Source organism: Dromiciops gliroides, chromosome 2 (genome assembly GCF_019393635.1).
Source record: "Dromiciops gliroides isolate mDroGli1 chromosome 2, mDroGli1.pri, whole genome shotgun sequence".
Classification (NCBI taxonomy): Eukaryota; Metazoa; Chordata; class Mammalia; order Microbiotheria; family Microbiotheriidae; genus Dromiciops; species Dromiciops gliroides.
The window spans coordinates 427452291-427475347 of record NC_057862.1 but is presented as its reverse complement, the minus strand read 5'-3'; the positions used below and the strand labels follow the sequence as shown (position 1 = coordinate 427475347).

The window sequence follows — 23057 nt, the reverse complement described above, 5'->3', positions numbered from 1 at the left end:
CCTTTAAAAAGAGACTGAATTGGATTGTTCTAGTTAGCTCAAAGCTACAAATTCAGAAGAGTGAAGACATTTCTTGAGTAGGTAAAGGCTTAGCACATTGGAAACACTGTGTTGAATGTCCTCATAACCAACTCTGATGTTCCTACCCTCTCAAAAAACCCCCAAACAAAACCCTAAAACAAAAGCAAAACCCCACCAAACCTTGTTATTCCCTTCACAGTCTATCTTCCCACTGATTAGTGAGTTAGTTCAGTTCAGTGGTCACTATATATTTTATCACCATCACCATCCCCACCACACACATACACACAAACATCCCAAGATAAAGGCAGTTTCTATCAAGAATGAGGAGCTATATGTAACATCACAGGGTAAGGTGAATCACTACAAGGGAGGATAGCACAATAGATTGTAGTGGGAAGCAAAATTGCCCAGATAGAAACTCAGGGAGACTCCTATCCCACCTTCCCTTGGGCTTTGTGTCAGTTCTGAAAATGGAACTGAATGGGGGAGAAAAAAAAAACAGATCAGAGTACCAGTGATTTTGTCTTGAAGCTTATTGTCTCGAGAAAGGTCAATCTCTTGGCATTGTGATCTTCAAGGCCATCAGTTACCCTTTTGGGACAATGTCTCAGAGTCAGAGACTGAGACCCTGACAAGTTGTGTCCAACTTTTCATGACCCCATTTGGGACTTTCTTGGCAAAGATATTGGAGTGGTTTGCCATTTCCTGCTCCAGATTATTTTACAGATGAGGAAACTAAGGCAAACAGGGTTAAGTGACTTGCCCAGCTAGTGTCTGAGCTACCTTGTACTGTTTTCATTTTGTATATATTCTGTATACACTCATACATGCATATGTTGTCTCCCTGTTAGAATGTAAGCTCCAGGGGCAGCTAGGTGGCACAGTGGATAGAGAACTAGCCCAGGAGTCAGGAGGACCTGAGTTCAAATCCGGCCTCAGACACTTGACACTTACTAGCTCTGTGACCCTGGGCAAGTCACTTAATCCCAATTGCCTCACCAAAAACAAAAAGAAAGAAAGAAAAGAAAAGAAAAAAAAAATATATATATATATATAATCTCCCTGAGGGCAGAGACTGTTTAATTTTTGTCTCTGGATCCCCAGTACTTAGTACACTGCCAGGTACATGTTGTGTTGTTCAGTTGTATCCCACTCTTTGGGACCCTGTGGACCACAGTGTCCATGGGGTTTTCTTGACAAAGATACTGGAGTGGTTTGCCATTTCCTTCTTCAGTGGATTAAGGCAACCAGAGGTTAGACCTGCCCAGGGTCACACAACTAGTAAGTGTTTGTGGACAGATTTATACTCAGGTCTTCCTGACTCCAGGCTTATAACTCTATCCACTGAGCCACCCAGCTGCCTCCTAGGCAAACAGAGTTTAAGTGATTTGCCTGAAGTCACACTGCTAATAGGCATCAAAGGTCAGATTTGAATTCAGGTCTTCCTGACTCCAGGACTAGTGTTCTATCCACTGAGCAATCTAGCTGCCTCTGCCTGGCACACAGTAGGTGCTTAATAAGTATTTATTGGTTAATTCTAGTCAAGCTGATGTGCTAGCCCTTCCCATTATAAAGCACTGTTTCTCATCATTATGCCTTTGCACAAATGGTCTGCCATGTTTGGATACATTGCCTCTTAGAATTCCTCAAATCCTTCAACAGGTAAGTCCCACCACCTACAGTAAGCCTTTCCTGCTTTCTCCCAGTTGTTAATACTCTTTCCCTCTTGTAATTACCTTGCATATACTTTCGACTTACTAATTTGTGTGCATCCTGTATCTTCTCAATAGAAAACAAGCATCTCTTAGTAGCTGTGTGACCTTGGGCAAGTCACTTAACCCTCATTGTCCCATCCCCCCCCCAAAAAAAAACACAAAAAAGAAAACAAGCCCCTTGAGTCTTTTGTCTTTGTCTTAATAAATATGTGTGATTCGGTTTTCTAGTGTTTTACCTAATGAAACCAACCTTCATCAGTAGAATTCACTGCTCCCCCACCCTTGACCAAAAAGGCAAAATAAAAAGTCACCAAAATCCTCTCTCAAAACTGATGTAGGGTCAGCTAGGTGGCGCAGTGGATAAAGCACCAGGATTCAGGAGTACCTGAGTTCAAATCCGGCCTCAGACACTTGACACTTACTAGCTGTGTGACTCTGGGCAAGTCACTTAACCCCTCATTGCCCCACCAAAAAAACCAAACCAAACCAAACCAAAAAAAATCCCTGATGTAATATTGTTAGATTGTCACCCCAAACCTACAGTACACTTCAACTACTAGCCTATGCCCTTCTTTGCTCATGCTAAACCTGGTGCCAAGAAACATTATTAAATTGGAAGACTTCAGTGGCTAGCTAGTTCCTAGTCAGTAATCTATTGTCCCTGACAATCACATTGACGTTTGTCACATCAGTCAAGGCAGAGTTCAAGGGCCACCTCCTCCTGATCCCCACACCAGAAACAATCTCCATGTCTTGTGTACTTCTACAGGAATCTGTTCCTCTCTTAAGCATTCACCACACTCTCCCTTATAGGATAGTTATTTGTAGACATGCCTTAGATCTCCTAGTAGAAAATCAGCCCAAGGACAGGGACTCTATCATTTCCCATATGTCCCCCACCCAAAACTAACAGTGGGCACAGATAACCAGATGGTGGTTGAATTTGCATTTTTTCTCTATTAACAAGAATTAATTTGTCCTCACTCATTCACACTCTCTTGCTCAGGCTATCTAAGGCCCTGTATAAGTTAGTACTTTCCTTATGAGATAACCTTCAATTTACCCTGTATTATATCTTGTTTCTACATTATTGTTTGCATGTTATTTCACCCTTTAAATCATGAGTTCCTTGAGGATAGGGACTGTTTTTGTCCCTTTTTTATCTCTAAAACTTAGCATACAGTTGGTACATAATAAATGTCTGTTGATGACTTGGACCCTGACGTTTCCCTGTCAAATTTGCATCTAGTAAGAATCTTCTGAAGAGGTGGTAGAGCCTGAGTCAATGTAAAGAAAAGCCTGTGCTCCTTGTTCTCCTGTAGAGCACAGCCCTTAGGTGTCGAAAGACGTATGCTATGGATGTGCTATAGCTCTCCTACCTTGCTTTGTGTGTCCTGTTTCCTGGGGAACTCGGGAGGGTAGCACTGGCATTGGGGAACGGTGTCTCTGATGATGTATTAGCCATCCTATCATTGGTCAGTTCCAAGTAGGTACCATTGAGGATGTAAGCCCCCTCATTCTCCTCATAGTCCAAATAGAGGCTGTCCATGGGGGAGTTCCCTGGGTGATGTGGGTCACCTTGAGCAAAGATGCTGTTCACTGTTACATTCAAGACAAACTCCTTAGAGTCAGAGTTCTTGCCCAAAAGCTGGTCAGAGATGGCATTCTCTGAGAGGAACTCCTGGGAGGCAAGGTGAGCATCAGTGTCTTGATCCTCCTTCTCCCCTGTATGAACCCCCTGGGTAGCATTTGAATCTGGTGTTTAAAAAAATAAGAGGGAGGAGAGAGAATATGGAAAGAATACTGAATTAGAAAGTCAGGAAACCCAGCTCTGCCCCTGTCTAGCTGTGTGATCTCCAACAAGGCAATTCCCCTCTCTGGCCTTACTTTCCTCATCTGTTAAATAAGGGCACTGCATTAAGGGATTTCTCAGGTCATTTCTAGCTCAAGTATTCTGCTTATGGGGGGGGGGTTATGAATCAAGCCAAAGGGATCTTTATGCCAGCATTGGACATGCACAGACACCAACATGAAGTGAGTGACCTAGGGAAAGTCTAAAACGTTTCTGGACACCCAAATCTTTTCCCCACCATAACTGAAAATAGATCCTTGTAGATTGAGAGACAGTACAACATTGTGGAGAAAAGGTGCTAGAGTAGGGGAGGCCTAGGTTCAAAGTCCACTGTTGATGTTTACCAGCTGCATGAGCATTGTAAGCCAATTCACCTCTCTGAACCTCAGTTTCCTCTTCTGTGGGGATAATACCTGTAGTACCTACCTCATAGGATTGTTGTAGGGTTCAATGAAATAATGTGTATAAAGTGTATAGGTTAGTTATTATTATATATTCATTTGGTTTAAGCATTACCTTCTTGCAGGATTGACTTAGGTCAAATGTCCTGGGAGAAGGGGGAAGGATGTTAGGCATCAAAGTATTAAAGGACTGGGCCCCTGGTTTTGGGCTGGGGTGGCTCCAAATGAAGAAAAGGGCATAGGATAGGGACTCAGGTCCCCACCCCTCATTTTTTGCTGAGGCCTGGCTCTCCTTTTCTGGGAAAGGCCTAGCTACCTTATAATATTAAATCTGGGACCCTGGAAAACAGACACCCCTATTAATGTTTCTACTGCGCAAAGTCAGGATTGTTCCATGGGGCAAGGCCTACCCTTTCTGGGAGCATCTTCCCCAGCTCTGGTATGTAGGGTTGTCCAGTACAGAATAAACAGCTAACATTCTATACAGCTATCCCTGATCAAAGCCATGTGCAAGAACTTTGTACTAAAGAGGCCTGAAGAATGTTTTAGGCATATAAAAACATAACTGAGGGAAGGTAGGAGACTTCTGACAAAAGCCCAGACATCCCCAAATAGAAGAGTGCATCCAGTTCCCCAATGTGGCTACAGCCCTTGTTCCAAATGACAAGTAGACCTATGTCAAAGGGTTATGTGGGAGAAACCTTCCCTTCAAGCCCTTTGCCAAGGAGAGAGAGCAGCAGTGATCAATCACTGGCACTGCTCTCTGGTCTGGCATCATTCACAGTGGGGAAGGCACCCCTGCCCTGGACTTCCCTTACTGGCCCATTACCTCGGAAGGCCTTGCCCCTCAGTGGAGCCTCGCAGTCCATGCCTCCTGCTCTCTCATACACCTCATTGGTCTCTTGGCCCTTGCTCAAGTTGATATCCTCAGAGGGGCCCGGCTGGCCAAACAGCTGGTTCTCTAGATCTAGCTTCTCCTTTGATGATTTCCCATAGTAGCTGCCATTGTGCTGGACAAAGCCCACCAGTCCCTCGCCATCAAATTCCCGGCTTTCTGCACTCTCTGAAGCAGTTTCAGAGAAGGTATAGTAGACAGGCTGGATGCTCTGTGGGTGGGGCTTTCTGAGAAGGGTGTATTCAAAGGTAATTGAAGGGCTCTTGCCATTTTGATTCCACACCTGGGGAGAAAGAAATTATCCTCCTGTGGGTCACTCAGCCCCTCCCAGATCAGAGATCATAGAATGTCAGCCCTGGAAGGGACCTTGGGACACACAATGTTAGAACATAAAATGTTAGAGCTGGATGGAACCTTAGAAAATAGAATATTACAATACAGAGTATCAGAGCTAGAAGGGACCTTCGAACATAAAATGTCAATGCTAAAAGAGATTATCTATCCAGCCCTTTATTCATTGCACAGATAGTACCCAGAGAAGGGAATTTGATTTACCCAGAGTCATACAGTTCACTGTATTTTTTTAACCAGGTAGCAGCAAGCAAGGGACAGTAGACCAAGGCAAACCCTTGTTAACTAGTCTGATTGAGGATTAGATGAGGGAGAATTTGGGAATTAACCATTCTAAGTTTTGAGATTAAATGAGGGGTCAATCACCTATATCCTTCCAGCCTGTGTTTATCAAAGTATATTCAGAATATTTAAATTGATCTGAAGAAAAAAAACCCTATTTGAATCTTTCTCTATCAAAATGTCATTCAGAATTTACAGCAGTGTCTCTCCACTAACATGATATGAAACACCAAGCTGGTATAGTAGCCACACAGTTTAGAACTGCTATTCATAACAATTTCCTATGAGAAGCATAAGTGCCCTCTGGATCATCAAAGATCAAATTCTCTTCCATACATCTTTAGCATTCGATTAATTCACAGATAATCTAATTTTTTGTAACTGTGAAACCATGCCCAGTGTATATGGCAAGTAATTAAACAACATAGGAGGTTAACAACAAAAACCTAAAAAAAAATAAACAACAACAACAAAAACCTATTCTGACCATGTTATCTCAATGACTTAGAGATTAATTAAAGAGTATTTAGTCCAATGGCTTCATTTTACAGATGAAGAAACTTAAGGCTAGAGAGTCTAACATATTTGCCCAGGGTTTCACAGAAGAAAAGTGTCATAGGTAGGATTTGAATTCAGGTCCTCTGATTCTAAATTCAGGCTCTTTCAACCATTCCACCTTGAGAATGCATTCTTTTCTCATAGTGCCTGGAAAATTAGGAGCTCAATGGGAGTTTCTACATCCCTCCTCTATTATGTTTATGAAGCACCCTGCAAGGAATTTGACAGAATGTTGTCAATTCCCTTCTGCTCCACAGCTCATGTCCCTAAAACTGAGGACATTGTATGATTATGGAATCATTTTTCCTGGGAGGATTCTAAGGTCAAATGGCAGCTGCTTTCCTGGCATAGGGTTAGGGATAGGGTGTGAGTTCAACAGACTCAAAGTCTCTCAAGTATAAGGAATCTTTAAAAGAAAAAAAAGGCACAATTACCTTTGGGAACTGGCAGAAGTAATGATTTGGGCATACCATCCACATTTAGGGACAGAAGAGGGAAGGATATAATTAGACCCCACTCCAGCCAACAGTACCATATACCCAAATTCATTCATCCTGCCCTCTGCTCTTTCCAGCCTTGATCAAAACAAGGCATGGTGAGATCATCTCATGCACCAACATCATTACTTCCTGCTTCTATGATATCATCATTTGTCAATATCAGTTCTTATTTCTGTGATATCATTGGTGTTAAACATTATTATATCCTATTTCCCTATTCATTTGACTTCTCTGACATTCAACACTTCCCTCTGTCAGTCTACTTTATACATAGTAAGTTCCCCATTTTCAATCGCTGAGCATACCATGACATTCAGACCCTGGTTGGTGGGGCCCTGGGCTACAATGTATTCGATGCCAGTTTCATACACATCCATGGGCCTTCGGTACTTGACAATGGTGCCGGCGATGTTGAAGTTCTTTGGACTGTCTACTTTGTAGTTCCCATTAAAGAAATAGTATCCAGCTTCATCAGCAAGCGCTAGAATAGCAAAGCATGTACAGGTCATTAGTCAAGAAGGAAGCCTTTGCTTATCATTAAATGTGTATCCCTGGGCTAAATCATTCTTCTAGTGGACTAGCCATGGACAGGGTGGGAGACAATTCTAGAGTCAATCAAGCCAGAGCTTCTAGAGGATTCAACTTGGCTCTACCATGAACTCTACATGTGAATTTGTGTGTTGACCTCTGATCCTCAAATTCCCCATCTGTAAAATAAAGGGTCTAGACCCAGTGATCTCTAAGGCCCCTATCTAGCTCTAAAGTCCTTTCCAGCACTAATCTTCTATGACTCAGGACACTGCAGCTCCCTTCCCCCATCCCAACACCCCTCCCACTCTCCCACCCAGCTTCTAAAAATACCTCCAAGTTCAGGACTTTTGCCACGTGGGTGAGTCAAACCCTGTGTCAGTGGCAAAAGTCTAACCCGAGTCAGTGGAAGCTCAGGAAATGCACTCCTGTTTTAATATCAGCCCAAAATAAACAACAAAGGACATGTCTAGACTATTGAAAATAACTGGCTTGAGGCCCATTGGGTGCTATTTGGGCTGTCTTGATGGATGGTTTGAATTGCTACATGGTGATTAGCCATTGCTGCAGCCAATGAAACACACACCAAGTGCTTAATTCATTGGCCAAAGCAAAATGGACACAGATCGATTCTATGGTTTTTCCCACTTCGATCAACTTCATTTCTGGTCCCAGTTCTTTCATTTGCTGTGAGACCATGGGCCAGTCCTTTCCCAAACTGATCCTCAGTTTCTACAACTATAAGATATAGGGCAGGGGAGTAGATTAAAGGATTCGATTCAGAGTCAGAGGACTGAGTCTGAATCCTGAATGGCCTTTGGCTAATCATTTGAACTCACTAGATCCAAGTTTACTCATCTATAAAGTAACAGAGTTGAAAACAATGATTGCTAGGGTCCTTTCCAGTTGTACATTCTCTGAGCTTCAGTGTCCCCATCTATAACATAAGGGGGTTGATCTAGATCATTCCCTAAGGTCCCTTCCAGCTCTGGTATCCTGTGTTCTATGACATCCATGATACTGTTCCAAGCCAGAAACAAAAATAAATCACTTTTGGATGGGGAGTGACTCTACTCCCTGACTCTGTGTACAGAGTGGCCAAAGTTTTCTCACTCTGGTCTGGAAGGATTTTGTTTGTTTGGGGTGTGTGTGTGTGTGTGTGTGTGTGTGTGTGTGTGTGTGTGTGTGGCAATTGGGGTTAAGTGACTTGCCCAGGGTCACACAGCTAGTAAGTGTCAAGTGTCTGAGGTCATATTTGAACTCAGGTCCTCCTGAATCCAGGGCCTGTGCTTTATCCACTGCACCACCTAGCTGCCCCTCTGGGAAGGATTAAGTTCTATTGCGCTGAAAAGAAAGGTTTTGTCAATCAGCAAGTTCTGATTGGGTACCTACCAGAGACTCATCCCTGGGCTAGGCCATTCTAAGGGATGAGTCGAAGGGGACAATATCCTTAGATAGTCCTTCTTTCAAAGAACTTCCAAAGATCTCCCTAACTCCAGCAAGGTCCTAACCTCGAGACACACACAGACAGTGGGTGGGTTTGGTCTGGTCCACTCCCATCCTCTTTTTGGCACCAAACACCCATCATAGGCAGCTAGGGATTGCTCAGATCCCTGCAGACAACCCACTCAAACCCAGATGAGAGGAGAGAACATGTCTTTGAACTTGTAAATTCAGCAGAAAGCTTAAGTTTTCCAACTTTCCTGAAGGTTTTTAAGTGCTTGAGATACCAGATCCACAGTTCTTTACTTGAGGACTAACTGAAGGTTAGGGTTAGGGTTAGGGTTATCCTCCCTATTACTATATTCTAGAGGAATTTATACAGAAACTGGACAGAATCACAGAATGCTAAAGTTGGAAAGGGCTCTTAATGGCAATTTAGCTCGACTACTTTCTTGTACATGAAGGAAACTGAGGCTCAGGGAGAAGTGACAACCAAGTGACAACACAGCTGAGCTGGTGAGGTGACAAATTAGGATTCGAACCCAGACCTCAGGACTATAAGTACAATGGGCTTTCCTCTATATTGCACTACCTCCCAAAGTCCAGGAGCTGGAGAAGAGAATACTGAATTATGACTTGGGTACAGTTTGTCTTCCAAAACATGTCCTTTAAAAGTTTATTCCAGGAGCTGGAATGGTCCACTAGAGAGTATGAGTTTTGCTTCCAAAGCTCCTGATGCAATTCAAGGAGTGAGAGTCTGGTGCAGTTAATTTATTATCAGATGAACAAAATGAGTGGAAAATGGAGGCTTAAAAAAAATCTAATTCTGAGCCAGAGAGAATTGTAGAGCAAGTTAAAGCCACACCCAACAGACCCCCCAGCAAGAACCTGTCTGTCTGCAAAGGGTTAAACCTCCAGCCCAAATCCAAAACCCGTTTCCTGACAATAATGACCTTCCTTCCTGCGGCTTTCCTAATGCTCAGTCTTAACTTGGTATTTCCATGCGTCTGTTTCAAGTAAGAAAGCTCGGGAGGCAGCCCAGAGTACAGTCTGTTTCCTGGACTGTCCGTCCCTCCCACCAAAGAGGACAAAGTAACCGGCTTGTCTGGAGACTGCAGTTACACCAAGCTGCTTTCTCCAAAAGCCCTCAGCCTGGCTGACCATCCCTGGAGGGCAGTTCAGGGGAAAGGCCCCGAAGATGGGATCCTGCCCTAGGGGGCATTGTTCTAGAAAGCGGGGCAGCGGCCCCAGAGCTTAGAACTCTGCCCCATGCCTGGGCCTCTTGGGAGTAAGCCCAATTGGCTTTGAGTGGGTCCCTCCCCAGATCAGGACCCCACCCAGCCTAAACCTCCTGCCTCTGAGGTGGTTCAGGGTCTGCTCAGTCTGGGAGAGAGCCACAGCAGCCGAGAGCTCTATGTAGTACCCTGTTGGGGATCACCTGCATAAGAAGAATCATTCTGAGGCCACATAGTGCCTAGCACAGAATAAACAATAAATAAGTGTTGGCTAACTGATTGAATAGAGAAGGAAAGGGAATGCATATGCTGTTCAGTCCTGCCACCAATCTGCTCTCACTCCCTTCATCCAGGAACAAGGGAGAAAAGAATCTGAAATCATGCATCAGAAGGTGTCACTGAGCCAGTCCCATGGACCAGCAGGCCCCAACGGCACGCTGGGGACCACATTCGATGGCCTGGTGCTCTCTCTCACTTTTTAGAGAATCAGAAGCTGAGCTTGAGAAGAAATCTCTTCTTATCCACAGAAATCTCCTCCCCAGCTTTCCTATATAGCACCTATATAGTCTCTGCTTGACTTCCAGTAACAGGGACCTCACTACCTGCAGAGATTCTGGTCGTTCCACATCTAGCCCCTTCTGCTTGTTAGAAAATCTGCCTCCTTGTAACATTTCCCTATTGGTTCTGGAACCACACCGAAGTCTGTTTCCTCTTCTACATAACCAGAAATTCCCCCCTTTCCCCTCTTCGGCTATAAATTTTGCCCACTGATAGCAGGGGATGAAAAGACAAATGCTGCCAGGCTAGCCGCCAAGGCCATACACACCTAAGACGTCTGCCGACTTCTTCCGTTCTACAATCTGGATGTCTCGGGCGCCAGCTGGAATATGTGTTACCAGGGAATAGCCTGCAGGGAAACTATACATTAATGACCAGGCAACTTTCTGGTCAGTTAAAAAAACAAAGCAGGAAAAAGGCACTACCTCCGATGATTTTCAGGATGCCTGGCTAAACTGGAGGTGGTCCACATGTTTTGCCTCTGTCCGATCGTATGTGACGCTGTCATGTTCACTATCTTTTCACCTCAACAAACTAGACTGTGCATGTTGAGGACAAGAATTATGTCTCCGTCCTATCTATCCTCTGCCTCACTTGGCTCAGGGCAAGTTACATTTGTTGTTCAGTCATTTTCCATCATGTTTGAGTTTTCGTGACCCCATTTGGGGCTTTCTTGGCAAAAATACTGGAGTGTTTTGTCATTTTCTTCTCCAGATCATTTTATAGATAAGGAAACTAAGGCAAACAAGGTTAAGTGACTTGCCTGGGGTCACACAGCCAGTAAGTATCTAAGGCCAGATTTGAACTCATGAAGATGAGTCTTCTGGACTCCAGACCTGGCACTCTATCCACTGTGCCACCCAGCTGCCCATCATATAGAAGGTGTTTATTGATGGATTGTTGATTGTTATTAATAATCAACCCATATTTCTTTGTAACCTTAAGATTTCTTAAGCCTGTTGCCTCATTCATTCAATAAGTATTTCATTCACAAAAACCCTATGAGGTCATTTCTGACTCTTGTGACCCCATGGACAGGTTTTCATGGTAGAGATATTGCAGTGATTTGTGATTTCCCTCTCCAGTGGCAAGCAAAGGTTGTGACCTTGGACAAATCATTTCATCTCTCTGAGCTTCAGTTTCCTCCCCCACCAAAAAAAAAAAAAAGGTATTGGATGAGATGATCCCTCAAGTTCCTTCCTGCTTGAAATCTATAACCCTATGATCTTGATCAAGATTAATTTAGCCAATTAACTGAAAAATCTATTGGCCTTCATACCATTTCTTCCAAACAGTAATAAGAGAACAAGAGGGAATATAAGGCTCTCTTGATGGGAAAGGAAAATTTTTCTCACCTTCATTGCCCTTGGTTTCTGGGATTTTTTCAGTCTGAAACTCTCCAACTGGCTGCCCTTGAATTAGCCTCACACCCAATGGGGCTGTAGACTATATCTTAGGGACCTTCCCTCAACACAGCACACTGGTCCCATGAATAGCCTAATGATAGCACCCTCTTTTGAGCAGGATGCTCTCAGAAAAACCTGGAAAGACTTATATGAACTGATGCAAAGTTAAGTGAGCAGAACCAGAAGAACATTGTACACAGTGACAGCAATTTGTATAATTACCAATTGTAAATGACTTAACTATTCTCAGTAATACACAAAGATCCGAGACAATAAATTTTGAAGGTCCTATGATGAAAAATGCTATCCATCTCCAAAGAAAGAACTGATGGAGTCCCTATGCAGATCAAAGCATCCTATAATTTTACTTTATTTTTCTTGTTTTTTTTTTACCATGTTTTCTTTCATAACATGATTAATATGGAAATGTTTTACATGACTGCACATGTATAACCTTTATCAAATTGCTGACCTTCTTTATGAGGGGGAAAGGTGGTAGAGATTTTGGAACTCAGGATTGTAAAGAACAAAGATTAAAAACTGTTTTTACATGTAATTAGAAAAAAGATAATATTAAAAATTTTTAAAAAAGAAAATACCATAAGAGCTTATGTGATCACATCATCTCTATTGTGCTAGCCCTATTCTCCTGCCCTTCATTAATATGCATGTGTGCTCACAAGCAAATCATACTGGACAGAAAAAAACAGATAACAGCTAGACTACAGCTTAGTGTGCTATTATGCCTGAGCTTCGCCCACAGCTAGGATTTGAATTACTTCCTAATAGAGCCTTCATTCCAACCAGGCCAACCTCTCTCCTTTCCTCGGCCATATGCCTGTCTGACTTATTCCAATCTTTGTGCCTTTGTTCACAATGTCATCCATGCCCAAAGTGATACAAACTATTTTTTTTTGTTTTGGACTGAATCCATGATTTTATTACCATAGGGAACTCTTGGATGAGGAATGTCCCTGTACAAATGTAGACCAGCACCTATATTGCGACTCATCATCTTAGAGATTTGCCCAAGGCAATGACAGACTAAGCACCTTGTCTTGTGTCGCACAGCCAGTATGTGTCAGAGCTGGGATTTGAACCCAACTTCCTAATTCTAAGGCTCCCTTTCTATCTATTACACCACACTGTGTCTCTCATCCTTGTTATCCCAGAAGAACCAAAATTGGGCATTTGACCCAAAGGGCAATGGAGAGATGCATGACAGGTTGTATGTTTTAGCATGTTACCAACAATAATTTGTGCATAAGATGCAATGCATCATAAGTGATGACTGGAAAAGAAAGGGAACTAGTCATGAAGCAAGAGTTAGGGATGACAAGTGCCTTCTCAGGTGTCCGCAAAATGTTGAAAGTCCCAGAAGATGTCCAGTGCATTGGATTTTTCCTAAGGAATTATGGAAAGCTCTGGATGAGAGGTTGAGTTTTACATTGAGGGAAGACCTCTGAGATCAACACTGAGATCCCAGATCCATCAAAGATTTGAAGTGGCATTATTATTGTTATTGTTATTGGATCTGAACCTCACATGTTCCTCTATTCTCCTCCCTCCTGCCCTAAAGCCAAAGATTATAACCAAATGAGCTTACTTACCCAGGTGGGTATTTCCCTTTCTGTAGTTCCCTGTCACGTGTGTGCAGCTGCTGCCATCACCCTGACAAACCCCACACTTGTCCAGAGTGTGGGTAGAGAAGAGGACCCCATCACATCCAATTGGCTGGAAAAAGTTACAGGAAAGAGCATTGATGTGCAGGCCTTGGGGTGGGATCAGGGCTAATTTCCTGAATGTTACTAACAGTATTTTTGCTATAATGTTTAACAACCTCACATTTTCCAGACACGCAAACCCCTCGGAAGTCGATGAATTTGCAGGAAGTCCCATCACGAGCTGGTACCATCAGTTGCCTTTGCCCATCCACAGTTGTGCAATGCAAGTCACAGGGCTTGCTTGAGATATGCACATAATCATCTGGTGGAAAAGGGAAGCAAGAGTGATATCCACACAATCAGTGGGAAGAGCATGTCCATCAGTAGCCATGCATGGGGTCGGGAAAGGATACAGGGAGTCAAAAAGACAAACCAAACTGACCGAGTCACACCCAGTGGTCTTCTTGGTTCATGGCTTACAGTTTCATATCCCAAGCTAAATCCCGCCCCCCACTAACACACCCCCAAAACACACACCTATAACAATATTGTGTTGGATAGTCTGTACCCTACTCTACAACTTATAAAGTACTTTCATATCCATTATGTTATTTGACCCTCACAACGACCCTATGTCTTACAAGAAGTAGAAACTACCAGGTTTAACACCCTTCTCCATTTTTCAAATGAAGGAACTGAGGCCCAGTGAGGGAGAATGACTTGCCCATGATCATGGAACTATTAAGTGGAAGAGTAAGAACTAGAACCCATAGCTTCAGGCTCATTATCTAGTGCTCCTACCACCACTATGGGCTATCCCCCCTTCCCCCTGGCCTCCATTCATCCTTCCATCAATCAATATGGCTCAAGGAAATCACTTTAACATCAGCCCGAGTAACACATAACAAAGAAGGAAGATCACACCAAACCTTCCCCCCAAACATATACAAGCCACTAATAATCATAGTATGACTTCTGAAACCAAATATAGTTAAATTACAAGCCTTTTTCTTCGATTTTCCATTCCCCTGGGTCCCTTTTCTCAATCCTACATCAATTGGTACAGTCAATTGAGGGCTGGGAAGCAGCATCATTAAAACAGACACAAGGCTCAATGATGGGATGATGCTGGACAGGAAGCTGGGAAACTTAAGCTTTGGATCTGGATCTGCCACTAACTGTTGCAGGGCTCTGGGCAAATCCCCTGGGTCTCTGTGCCCTGGTTTTTTCATCATAAACTAGAGATCATAGATCATCAGATCCCAAATCTAGAGTTAGCAGGGATATCAAAGGTCATGTGGAGTCTGAGGATTTTAAAATATTTTGTCAAAAACATTAAATTATTCATTAATGTTAATGAAATAACAAATAAAATGTTAAATAATGCTAATTATTAATTGATATTTCTTAAAATATTTTGATAACTATTTTCCAATGTTTTTATAATCCTGTGTATTTTATGCATTTAAAAATATTATTCTGAGAAGGAATCTATAGGCATCAATAAGTGGGCTGCCACTAGGGTCCATGACACAAAATCAAAGAGGCTGTATTCTAATGCAACCCTCTCATTTTACAGATGGGAAAACTGGGGCCCGAGAGGTAACTTTCCTAAGGTCTCAAGGTCATCAGAAGTTGGCTTTATGCCCACGTCCTCTTACTCCACAACTTTAATAATCCCTGCACTGCAGAACTCATAGGACTGACTATTCATAAGGTCAAGTAACCAAAATGCAGGTGAAAGTTCTTCGAAAAGTATAAACCACTCTCCAGATGCAAAGTGGAAATGCTAACAGCCCAAGGCACACTCTTGCAGTTGGGGCTATGTGTGCCCTAGCCGTCAACCTACTGAAGATTTCAAACTCCACATTGGCTCCAGTGTGTGGAAACATTTTGGCTGAACACCTCAAGCCTGTAATCAGTACAGTCAAAGAGGAAGCTGTGTGATGAAAGAACTGTGGACCTAGTAGCATTGTGAGACAAGGAGACTCTTGTTACCTGGGTATAAGGGTTTCCATTGATACGTCCTTCCATTGTACACATGGGAGTTGAAGGATATACACTGCTCCTCCCTGAAGCTTCTTCCATCAGCAGGACACTCCTAAAAGGAGACATGTTACTAACATCCTGGTGAGAAACATTTTTTTTTTCATTTGTTTAGTCATTTTTCAGTTATGTCCAACTCTTTGAAAGTCCATTTGGTGTTTCCTTGGCAAAAATATGGGTCTGATCTGCCATTTCTTTGTTTAGATCAGTTTACAAATGAGGAAACTAAGGTCAGCAGGGTTAAGTGACTTGCCCAGGGACACACAGCTAATAAGTATCTGAGGTTGGATTTGAATTCAGAACGAGTAGTCTTCCTGACTTTAGGCCTGATACTCTACCCACTGTGACACCTAGATACTCCAGTGAGAAAAATAGACAAGGACAAAAGGAAGCAGGCAGATCAGGCAGCCTTTCTCTTTTAAAAAGAACTGACATTCAAAAAAGACTGATACTGGTCCTGAAGCTTGAAAGAGCTAAACTCAGGATTGGAAGGTAGAAAGAAGGCAGAATAAAATTATCCCCAATCTGCCTACTTGAGCAAGGTGATTCACCTTGGGCAAGGTGATTGAAGCTTGGGACCTGAAGTCAGAAAGAGCTGAGCTCAAATTCAGCCTCAGACTCTTACTAGCTGTGTGATACTGACTGGGCAGGTCACTTAACTTCTGTCTGCCTCAGTTTCTTTGACCGTAAAATGGAAATAATTAATAGCACCCACCTCCTTGGATTGTTGTGAAGATCAAATGAGATGATGTTTGTAAAGCTCTTAGCCCAGTGCCTTGCACATAGTGGGCACTTAATAAATGCTTGTTTCCTTCCTTTTAAAATGAGGTTCCTGAAATCAAATCATCTCTAAGGTCCCTTCCAATTCTGATACTCTATGTCCTAAAATCCCCTCCAGCTCGGATATATGTTTGAATGTTGGCATGATGCCGCAGCAGCCACCCATTAATTCAGTGTAGAATCACACACACACACACACACACACACACACACACACACACACACACACACACACAGAAACACACTCCACATTTCTTCCTTGGATTGACATTGTAACGACTACTTAAAATGAAGACTTCCTTCCACAAGACCATTCTGGGAATCTCCAAACCAAGACACCAAGGCTTCTGAGACACATACTGTATTACCAAAGGCTCTAACAACAACAACAATAATAGTAGCTCATATTTATATAGTACTATAAAGTTTGCAAGCACTTTATATATGTTATCTCATTTGATTCCACACCAACCATTATGAGGTAGGTACTAGCATTATTCTCATTTTACAGATGAGAAAACTGAGTCTGAGAAGGATTTGCCCAGAGTCACATGGGTAGTAGTAAATGTCTGACACATAATTCAAACTCATATCTTCCCCTCCTTTGCTCCTCTTCCCCACTGCCCAAGGCCCAGGTGAAGCCCTACCCCTTGTAGAATAAAAGAGTCTCAAAGAGAGAAGGAAGTATCTGCTTACCACCTCAGGCAGTAGGGAGGGGAAGGAGGAAAGAAGGGAGAGATAGAATTTGGAACTCAAAACTCTACATGAAAATGTCTAAAATGAATGAATGAATGAATGAATGAATGAATGAATGAATGAATAAAATCTTATTGGACCTTGCCAATTGGACATGAGAGAAACCCCATTGCGGTATTGTTGTGTATCTTAGACTGTAAATTCCTAATGGACAGGGAATTTATCTATGCAATTCTCTGTATAGATAATTAAACACTTAACTAGAGAGAGAGAGAGAGAGAGAGAGAGAAAGGAAAAGACCTTGCTGATTTCCTGACTGAGGTATCCTTTTCTGTCCTCTCCCTCTTTTGAACATCATTAATCTGGTCCACATGTGACTTAGAACCTTAAGATATATAATCTCATTTACTACATGCTTCTTGTACTAGACAGTAAGCTTCATGAGGGTAACATCTTGCATATAGGCAGCTTTGAGTAAATGCTTGCATGGAATTGACTGGGAAAGAGAAGGGGAGGGTTATTTTTCTCCCCATATTTGGAGAAGACAGAAGAAAAGCAGGGGACTGAGCCCTCAGACCTTCCTCTAGGTCTTGGTCTGGGCCTGCTCTGTTAGCAGGGAACTGAACCAAGAGTGGGGACAGAGTTAGGTGAGGCAGAAACCATTTCCCCACCCCCCACCTCCTCCTACCTGTACTTTACACAGCTGGTGCCGTTTGGAGGTGCCTGTGCAGGTCTTGTTCCCAAGTCCTGAGACAGATTTCCTCCTAAACAGATAAGGAAAGTGTCGGGTGTCACAAGACTTCTCACCAATGGCTTTCTAAGGATGTGTGGGCCATGAAACCATTTCAGAAAAGGCTGTTGGTCCCATCCCAATCCCCTGTGAATGTTTCCACTTTGCCAAAATGGCTTCCCCGGCCAGACCAGGATGGATACTTCTATCACCCTACTCCCCAAAAGTGAGCCTTGGCCTGGCCTCATGAGGAAAAGTCTGGCTGCTCAGGGGAGACCATTCTGCCAAGACTTCTCAGGTCACATTCAGGCAGTTGTCTAGAACTCGATCAGCATATGAAAGGAAAGGGTAGTAGCACTGGGGGGGGGGGAACCAACAAGACAGGAGTCATGGACATAAATTTCTGCCATGACGACTACCTCTGCTGCAACCAGGGTGAAACTACGGGGCTATTTATGCCCCTTCCACACACATACGCACTTGGACCTCCACCCTCAGGAGAATACAAGCCTATGGGTCCAGAGCCTCTTTTGTTTTGGCCTTTGCACCCCCAACTCCTAGGGAAGTGCCCAGTACATAAGAAATGCTTAATAAATGCTGATAGAATTGTATTGAACTGAATTCTTCTTACCTTCTGGGCTACCTTGGATGGTCATTGAAAGCCAACTTCCCTGGGACAGCAGCCCCCACAGGGTGACATGCTCTGTGCCTCCCACAGTCCAACTCTGCTCATTGTGTCCAGAAAACCATTTCATAGGCCAGACAGAAGTGCCCCCAGCCCCTGACTATGTGAGGAACCCAAGCACTTTTTTTCCTTTCCTCTAGGGCCCAAACTCCCTCAGCCCTTTGAACCCCTACCTCTGGCGAAGACAGTGTCTCTCCTGAGATTTCACCCCACCGCCACAAGTCCTGGTGCAAGCCGTCCACTTGGTCCACTCTCCCCACCAGTAAGCCGTGGCATCTGTTCCTTCTTCTAAGCTATTCGAGGTCTGGGCATTACCCTGTGCAAAAGTCCCCCACACCCACCACCCCCCAACAAGTCGCCTGTCAGGAGAAAAGGACTCATAGACAAAGCAGAAGGTCGAACAAACAATTCTGCCTGTCTGTTCTCAGTAGACGCCCCTCACCTCTGTGTCCTCTAAGCCTTTGAGATAAAAAGGCAGGCTCCCTTCTGATCTACACAGTCAGGCACAGCGTTCTTTTAAGTTGCAGCTCATTGGAAATCCAGACCAAAGACATAAAACACTGTCAACCTCCTTAGCACACCCTAGATCTTGACAGGGCTCCTCACCCAGACTCTAGTTGTTCTGATTTTCACTGAAAAAGTCCAGGGCCTGCTTTGAAGAGACCTATACCTGTGACCTGAAACATTCTGGAATTCCCCAGCCACTCCACTCTTGCCCAGGTCACACTGGCCCCACTCCCCACCCCCAACCTACCTCCTCAGACACTTGATGCAAAACCTCAAGCCAAGTTAACCCCTTATCCACTAAGAGCTGCCAATGTAAGGGATGGGGTGGGGACTGTTGCTGCTGGAGGGAATTAAAGACTTGGCAGCATCAAAGGCAGCAATGGTCTGGTTACCATTACCTGGCAAAGAATATTAGCCATGACATGAATGAGCCTAAGAAATGAAGCAGGGAGCGGATGGCCAGCATGAGGGTGAATGCTCCTCATTAGGGGGCTGTTGAAAGCCCCTCACTCCCATAGTGAGGCTACAGGGACTTTGTGCTGCATATCGAATCATTCTTGACCCCTTTCTCACAAGAGAGAATGGAATCTCAGTTCTTTTGGACAGGCTTCTGTCCAGGAATGAATTCTCTTCATACATATTCTGACTGCTTCCAACACCACCTTTCAAAAAATGGAAAGTTCAGCCAATCAACCCATTGTTTGGTCTAACAATGGATTTGACTGACTTATCCACCTAATTGATGATCTGGGGACTCAACTGACTAGTAGAGCCAGGCCTGGACAATTTAGAGCTGGTTGGCATTGATCATGCAGTCTAGCCCTCTTCATGTTCCAGTGGAGAAAATAAATGCTAACGGGCCCAAGTCACAGGGCTGATAAACAGGAGATCCAGGCTTCAAACTCTGGTCCTCTGAGACTAAAATCTTGTGCCTTTTCCACCACACCCCATGGGTTGTGGCTCCACCTAGATCCATCCCTTGGCCTCTACCACCATGTCACTGCCAGAGGAGCACACAACCCCCACCAAAACTAATCAGTCCAGCAACCCTGAAAGATTAGTGAAATCAGTGAAAAAGTCAATGGGGCAACTGCTTATCTGGATGCTTAGTCAAAGTTTTTTTGTTTTTGTTTTTTGGTGAGGCAATTGGGGTTAAGTGACTTGCCCAGGGTCACACAGCTAGTGTTAAGTGTCTGAGGCTGGATTTGAACTCAGGTCCTCCTGAATCCAGGGCCAGTGATTTATCCACTGCGCCACCTAGCTGCCCCCTGTTTTTGTTTTGTTTTTTAACTGAATAGACTCAATATCTCCGAGTCAGTGCTCTGACCTTTGCATCTTGCAGAAGGTACCCTCCCCGTGTGATGACTTTCCAAGTTTGAGGGCTTCTGAAAGCAACACAGGAAGCTTCTCTGCTCACCTTAGCAATAACGAGCATGACATTCCCAACCACCAGCACCACAGCCAATAGGCCCTTCAGTGGAGACCAGGTCAAGAAGCCCCAAGCTGAATGGCGCCATCCAGCATTCATCCTAGAACAAGACCAACATTTCACTAAGTAAAACGCTATTTGTTCATGTTCTCCACTGACCAGGGATGCAACGGGGAAGAGAAAACACAAAATCCTTACCAGGGGTCCAGAGGCTGAGCTCCCTACACTGAGATAGAAGATGCCTCGAGCCATAATCTGAATAATCATCCAGACATTCAAATTAAAAGGGCTAAGTCTTGTTTATCTGTCCCTATTCCCTCCCAAACCAACATACTATAAACAGAGTTGATGACTTAGGAAAAACACAATCATATGGAATCATCTCTCCTCCCCTCCCTTCCTCAAAGAACCAATTATGAAGCAAAGGGGCAAGGAGGAGGGGGGTACATGGAGGGGGAAAAGCCAAGTATCTAAAGGTTGGATTGTACACAGTCTGATGAACTGAGCCTCAGTCGTCCTGAAAAGCTGGTTCCCAGCCTGTGAATGACTTTCATTATGCCCATCCCAGTGGGGCAGGAGGTTCCCAGACAAGGAGCCGGCTCATTTTCCCAGGTTTCATTTCAACTTGAAAGTGGCCATTTGCTGGGTGAGAGAAAAGCCTACCCCAGGACACAAAGAGCTCCCAGCGATACTGAGCAGCACCATTTCCTCTCCTCCTTTTTCACAAGCCAGCCTCTCAGCCACCCACCCTGGCCCCAGCAGGTGGGACAAACCTATTTCATAGCAGCAGAGAAATCTTGAGCCTCTCGGGAAGGAGGAGGTGGAAGTGCTTTTCATCCCTGGCCAATGCTGTATCTCCCAGAAAATAGCTATGCAGGGTACTTTCAGGCAATCCCAGAGAGGAATGACTGAGAGGAGCTCTCTTGTCCTGAAAGTTGACACTCCATCCCACCCAACTCAGAACACTATTGGAATTGGAATTAAAGATGAAAGGGACCCTAGAGGTCATCTATTCCACCCCCCCCCTCCATTTTACACGAGAGGAAACAAACCCACTGAAGCACAGAGACTTGCCCAAGGTCACATTGGCAATAAGTAGTAGAGCCAGAATTCAAATCCAGGTCCTCAGGTTTTAAATTCAATGCTTTTTCTACTTCCCAGTCAAATGTTAATAGCTTGGTACGATAGAAATGTCCAGGATTTCCAATGCCAACCTCATTGCACCCCAAGAGCCACTTCCCAACCACAAAGAAGGCTTCCCAGAGAAGCCTTGTCTCCAGGGAAGTTTCCTGGATCCTTGGGACCCACCCCATTCCCTACTGAGCTGCCCACCACATCTGGTGAGCCTCCTCCACCCAGGGCAGCATCTGCACATACCCCCAGCCTTCTTTGCCCCAAAATCTGGTCTCCAGGCCACTGGACTCATTGCCTAATTGGAGCCCAGTGCTCCTGGCTGGCTGTCCTGGAGACAGGTGCCGGAGACAGGGCTTACACTTGGTTTTCATTAAGGCTTCCAGACGCCGCTGGCCTCCAGCCAGAGAATGGCTCGCTTTGGATCCATCCCTCTTTGGGGTCCAAAAAAACCAACCAGAAATGTTTCAAATGAAAGTGAAAGCCACAAATCTACAAACCTGGGGCCCCAGAGCCTGGTGGCAGCGGGGGAGGGGAGGTACCTTAGCATCCAGCTCTGAGAGTTATTTTGGTCCTTATCCTCCCCCCCCCCATTCCCCTCTTGGCCTGAGCCTAATGCCTAGAGTTATATAACTGCCTTCAAATACACACACACACACACACACACACACACACACACACACTCCACTATGATTTCTGATTCTGCATTTCCTCCAAAGTAGGGGCTGGAAGAATAGTTCTCCTCCAATCTCACCTCCCACCCCAAGATCCACACTAAAGATTATCCTCTGCATATGTCCTGTTGCCGAGGGAGGGAGTTCCTGGACTTTTTCTTTTTTTGGAGAGGGGCTGGGGAGGGGGTGAATTTTTTAAGGAGAAATCCAAATGTGTGTTTCTCAATGAGAAGAGGGAAAGCTGGTAGGGGTATGGGGACCTTGGGGAATAGGGAGAGAGAGGGGAGAAGAGAGAAATAAACCATACCTGGCCCAAAGGCAAAGTGTCAGCAGGTTAGCAGGGGGGGGAAGAGGCAGGAGATGTTCCAGACACCAGGTGCGAGCTTGTGTATGTGGGGGGAAGAAGGGACTGAAAGAGGCAGCAAAAGCAATAAGAATTGTTCTCTCTCTCTCTCTCTCTCTCTCTCTCTCTCTCTCTCTCTCTCTCTCTCTCTCTCTCTCTCTCTCTCTCTCTCTCTCTCTCTCACCTTCTTCCTCCTTCTCTCCCTCCCTCCCTCTCCCACTTGAATGGGCGTCCAAGAGAGTGGGGGTTTCCAGGGAAAGGCATTCAGCCCCAGTGGCTCTCTCGGCTGTGTTTCCCTGCCTTTATAGCTGTCAGACAGACTGGGAGGAACTCACACTTCTCACCCTGCTGCTCCCCCCCCACCTCCGCCTGGCTCACGCTTTAACCCACTCTGCGCCTCTGGACCAGGGCCAGCCACAGCTGCCTGCTGACTGGAGTAGCCAAGAGAGAGAGGAGAGGAACATATGTATCTGTGTCTCCCCATATTCTCCTCCAATCGCATACCCCCCACCAAAATCCCAGGCTCACCAAAGAGACCTGGGGAAATGATGAGAGGGAGTGAGGATCATGGAATTGTAGAATAGCAACTCTGTAAGGGAAGGGACTCTAGCGATCTAGTCTAAT

General features: G+C 44.5%; 1 protein-coding gene across 3 annotated transcripts in view; it reads right to left on the bottom strand.

Annotated features, from left to right (window-relative positions):
• Positions 1–22720, bottom strand: part of ADAMTSL2 (ADAMTS like 2) — a 46372-nt gene extending 23652 nt beyond the window's left edge. For 2 of the 3 annotated variants that reach the window (XM_043985736.1, XM_043985737.1), the window contains exons 1-12: positions 22618–22720; positions 22398–22499; positions 20274–20385; positions 18523–18665; positions 17623–17698; positions 15411–15513; positions 13589–13734; positions 13359–13482; positions 10611–10691; positions 6884–7059; positions 4822–5170; positions 3119–3494 (exon numbers count right to left, since the gene is read on the bottom strand). In XM_043985736.1, the coding sequence (XP_043841671.1) occupies positions 3119–3494; positions 4822–5170; positions 6884–7059; positions 10611–10691; positions 13359–13482; positions 13589–13734; positions 15411–15513; positions 17623–17698; positions 18523–18665; positions 20274–20385; positions 22398–22499; positions 22618–22697 (1868 nt within the window). In that variant the 5' untranslated portion in view covers positions 22698–22720. The remainder of the gene's footprint in view (positions 1–3118; positions 3495–4821; positions 5171–6883; positions 7060–10610; positions 10692–13358; positions 13483–13588; positions 13735–15410; positions 15514–17622; positions 17699–18522; positions 18666–20273; positions 20386–22397; positions 22500–22617) is intronic. The other variant, XM_043985738.1, reaches the window with a different exon arrangement.
• Between the last annotated feature and the right edge of the window lie 337 nt (positions 22721–23057).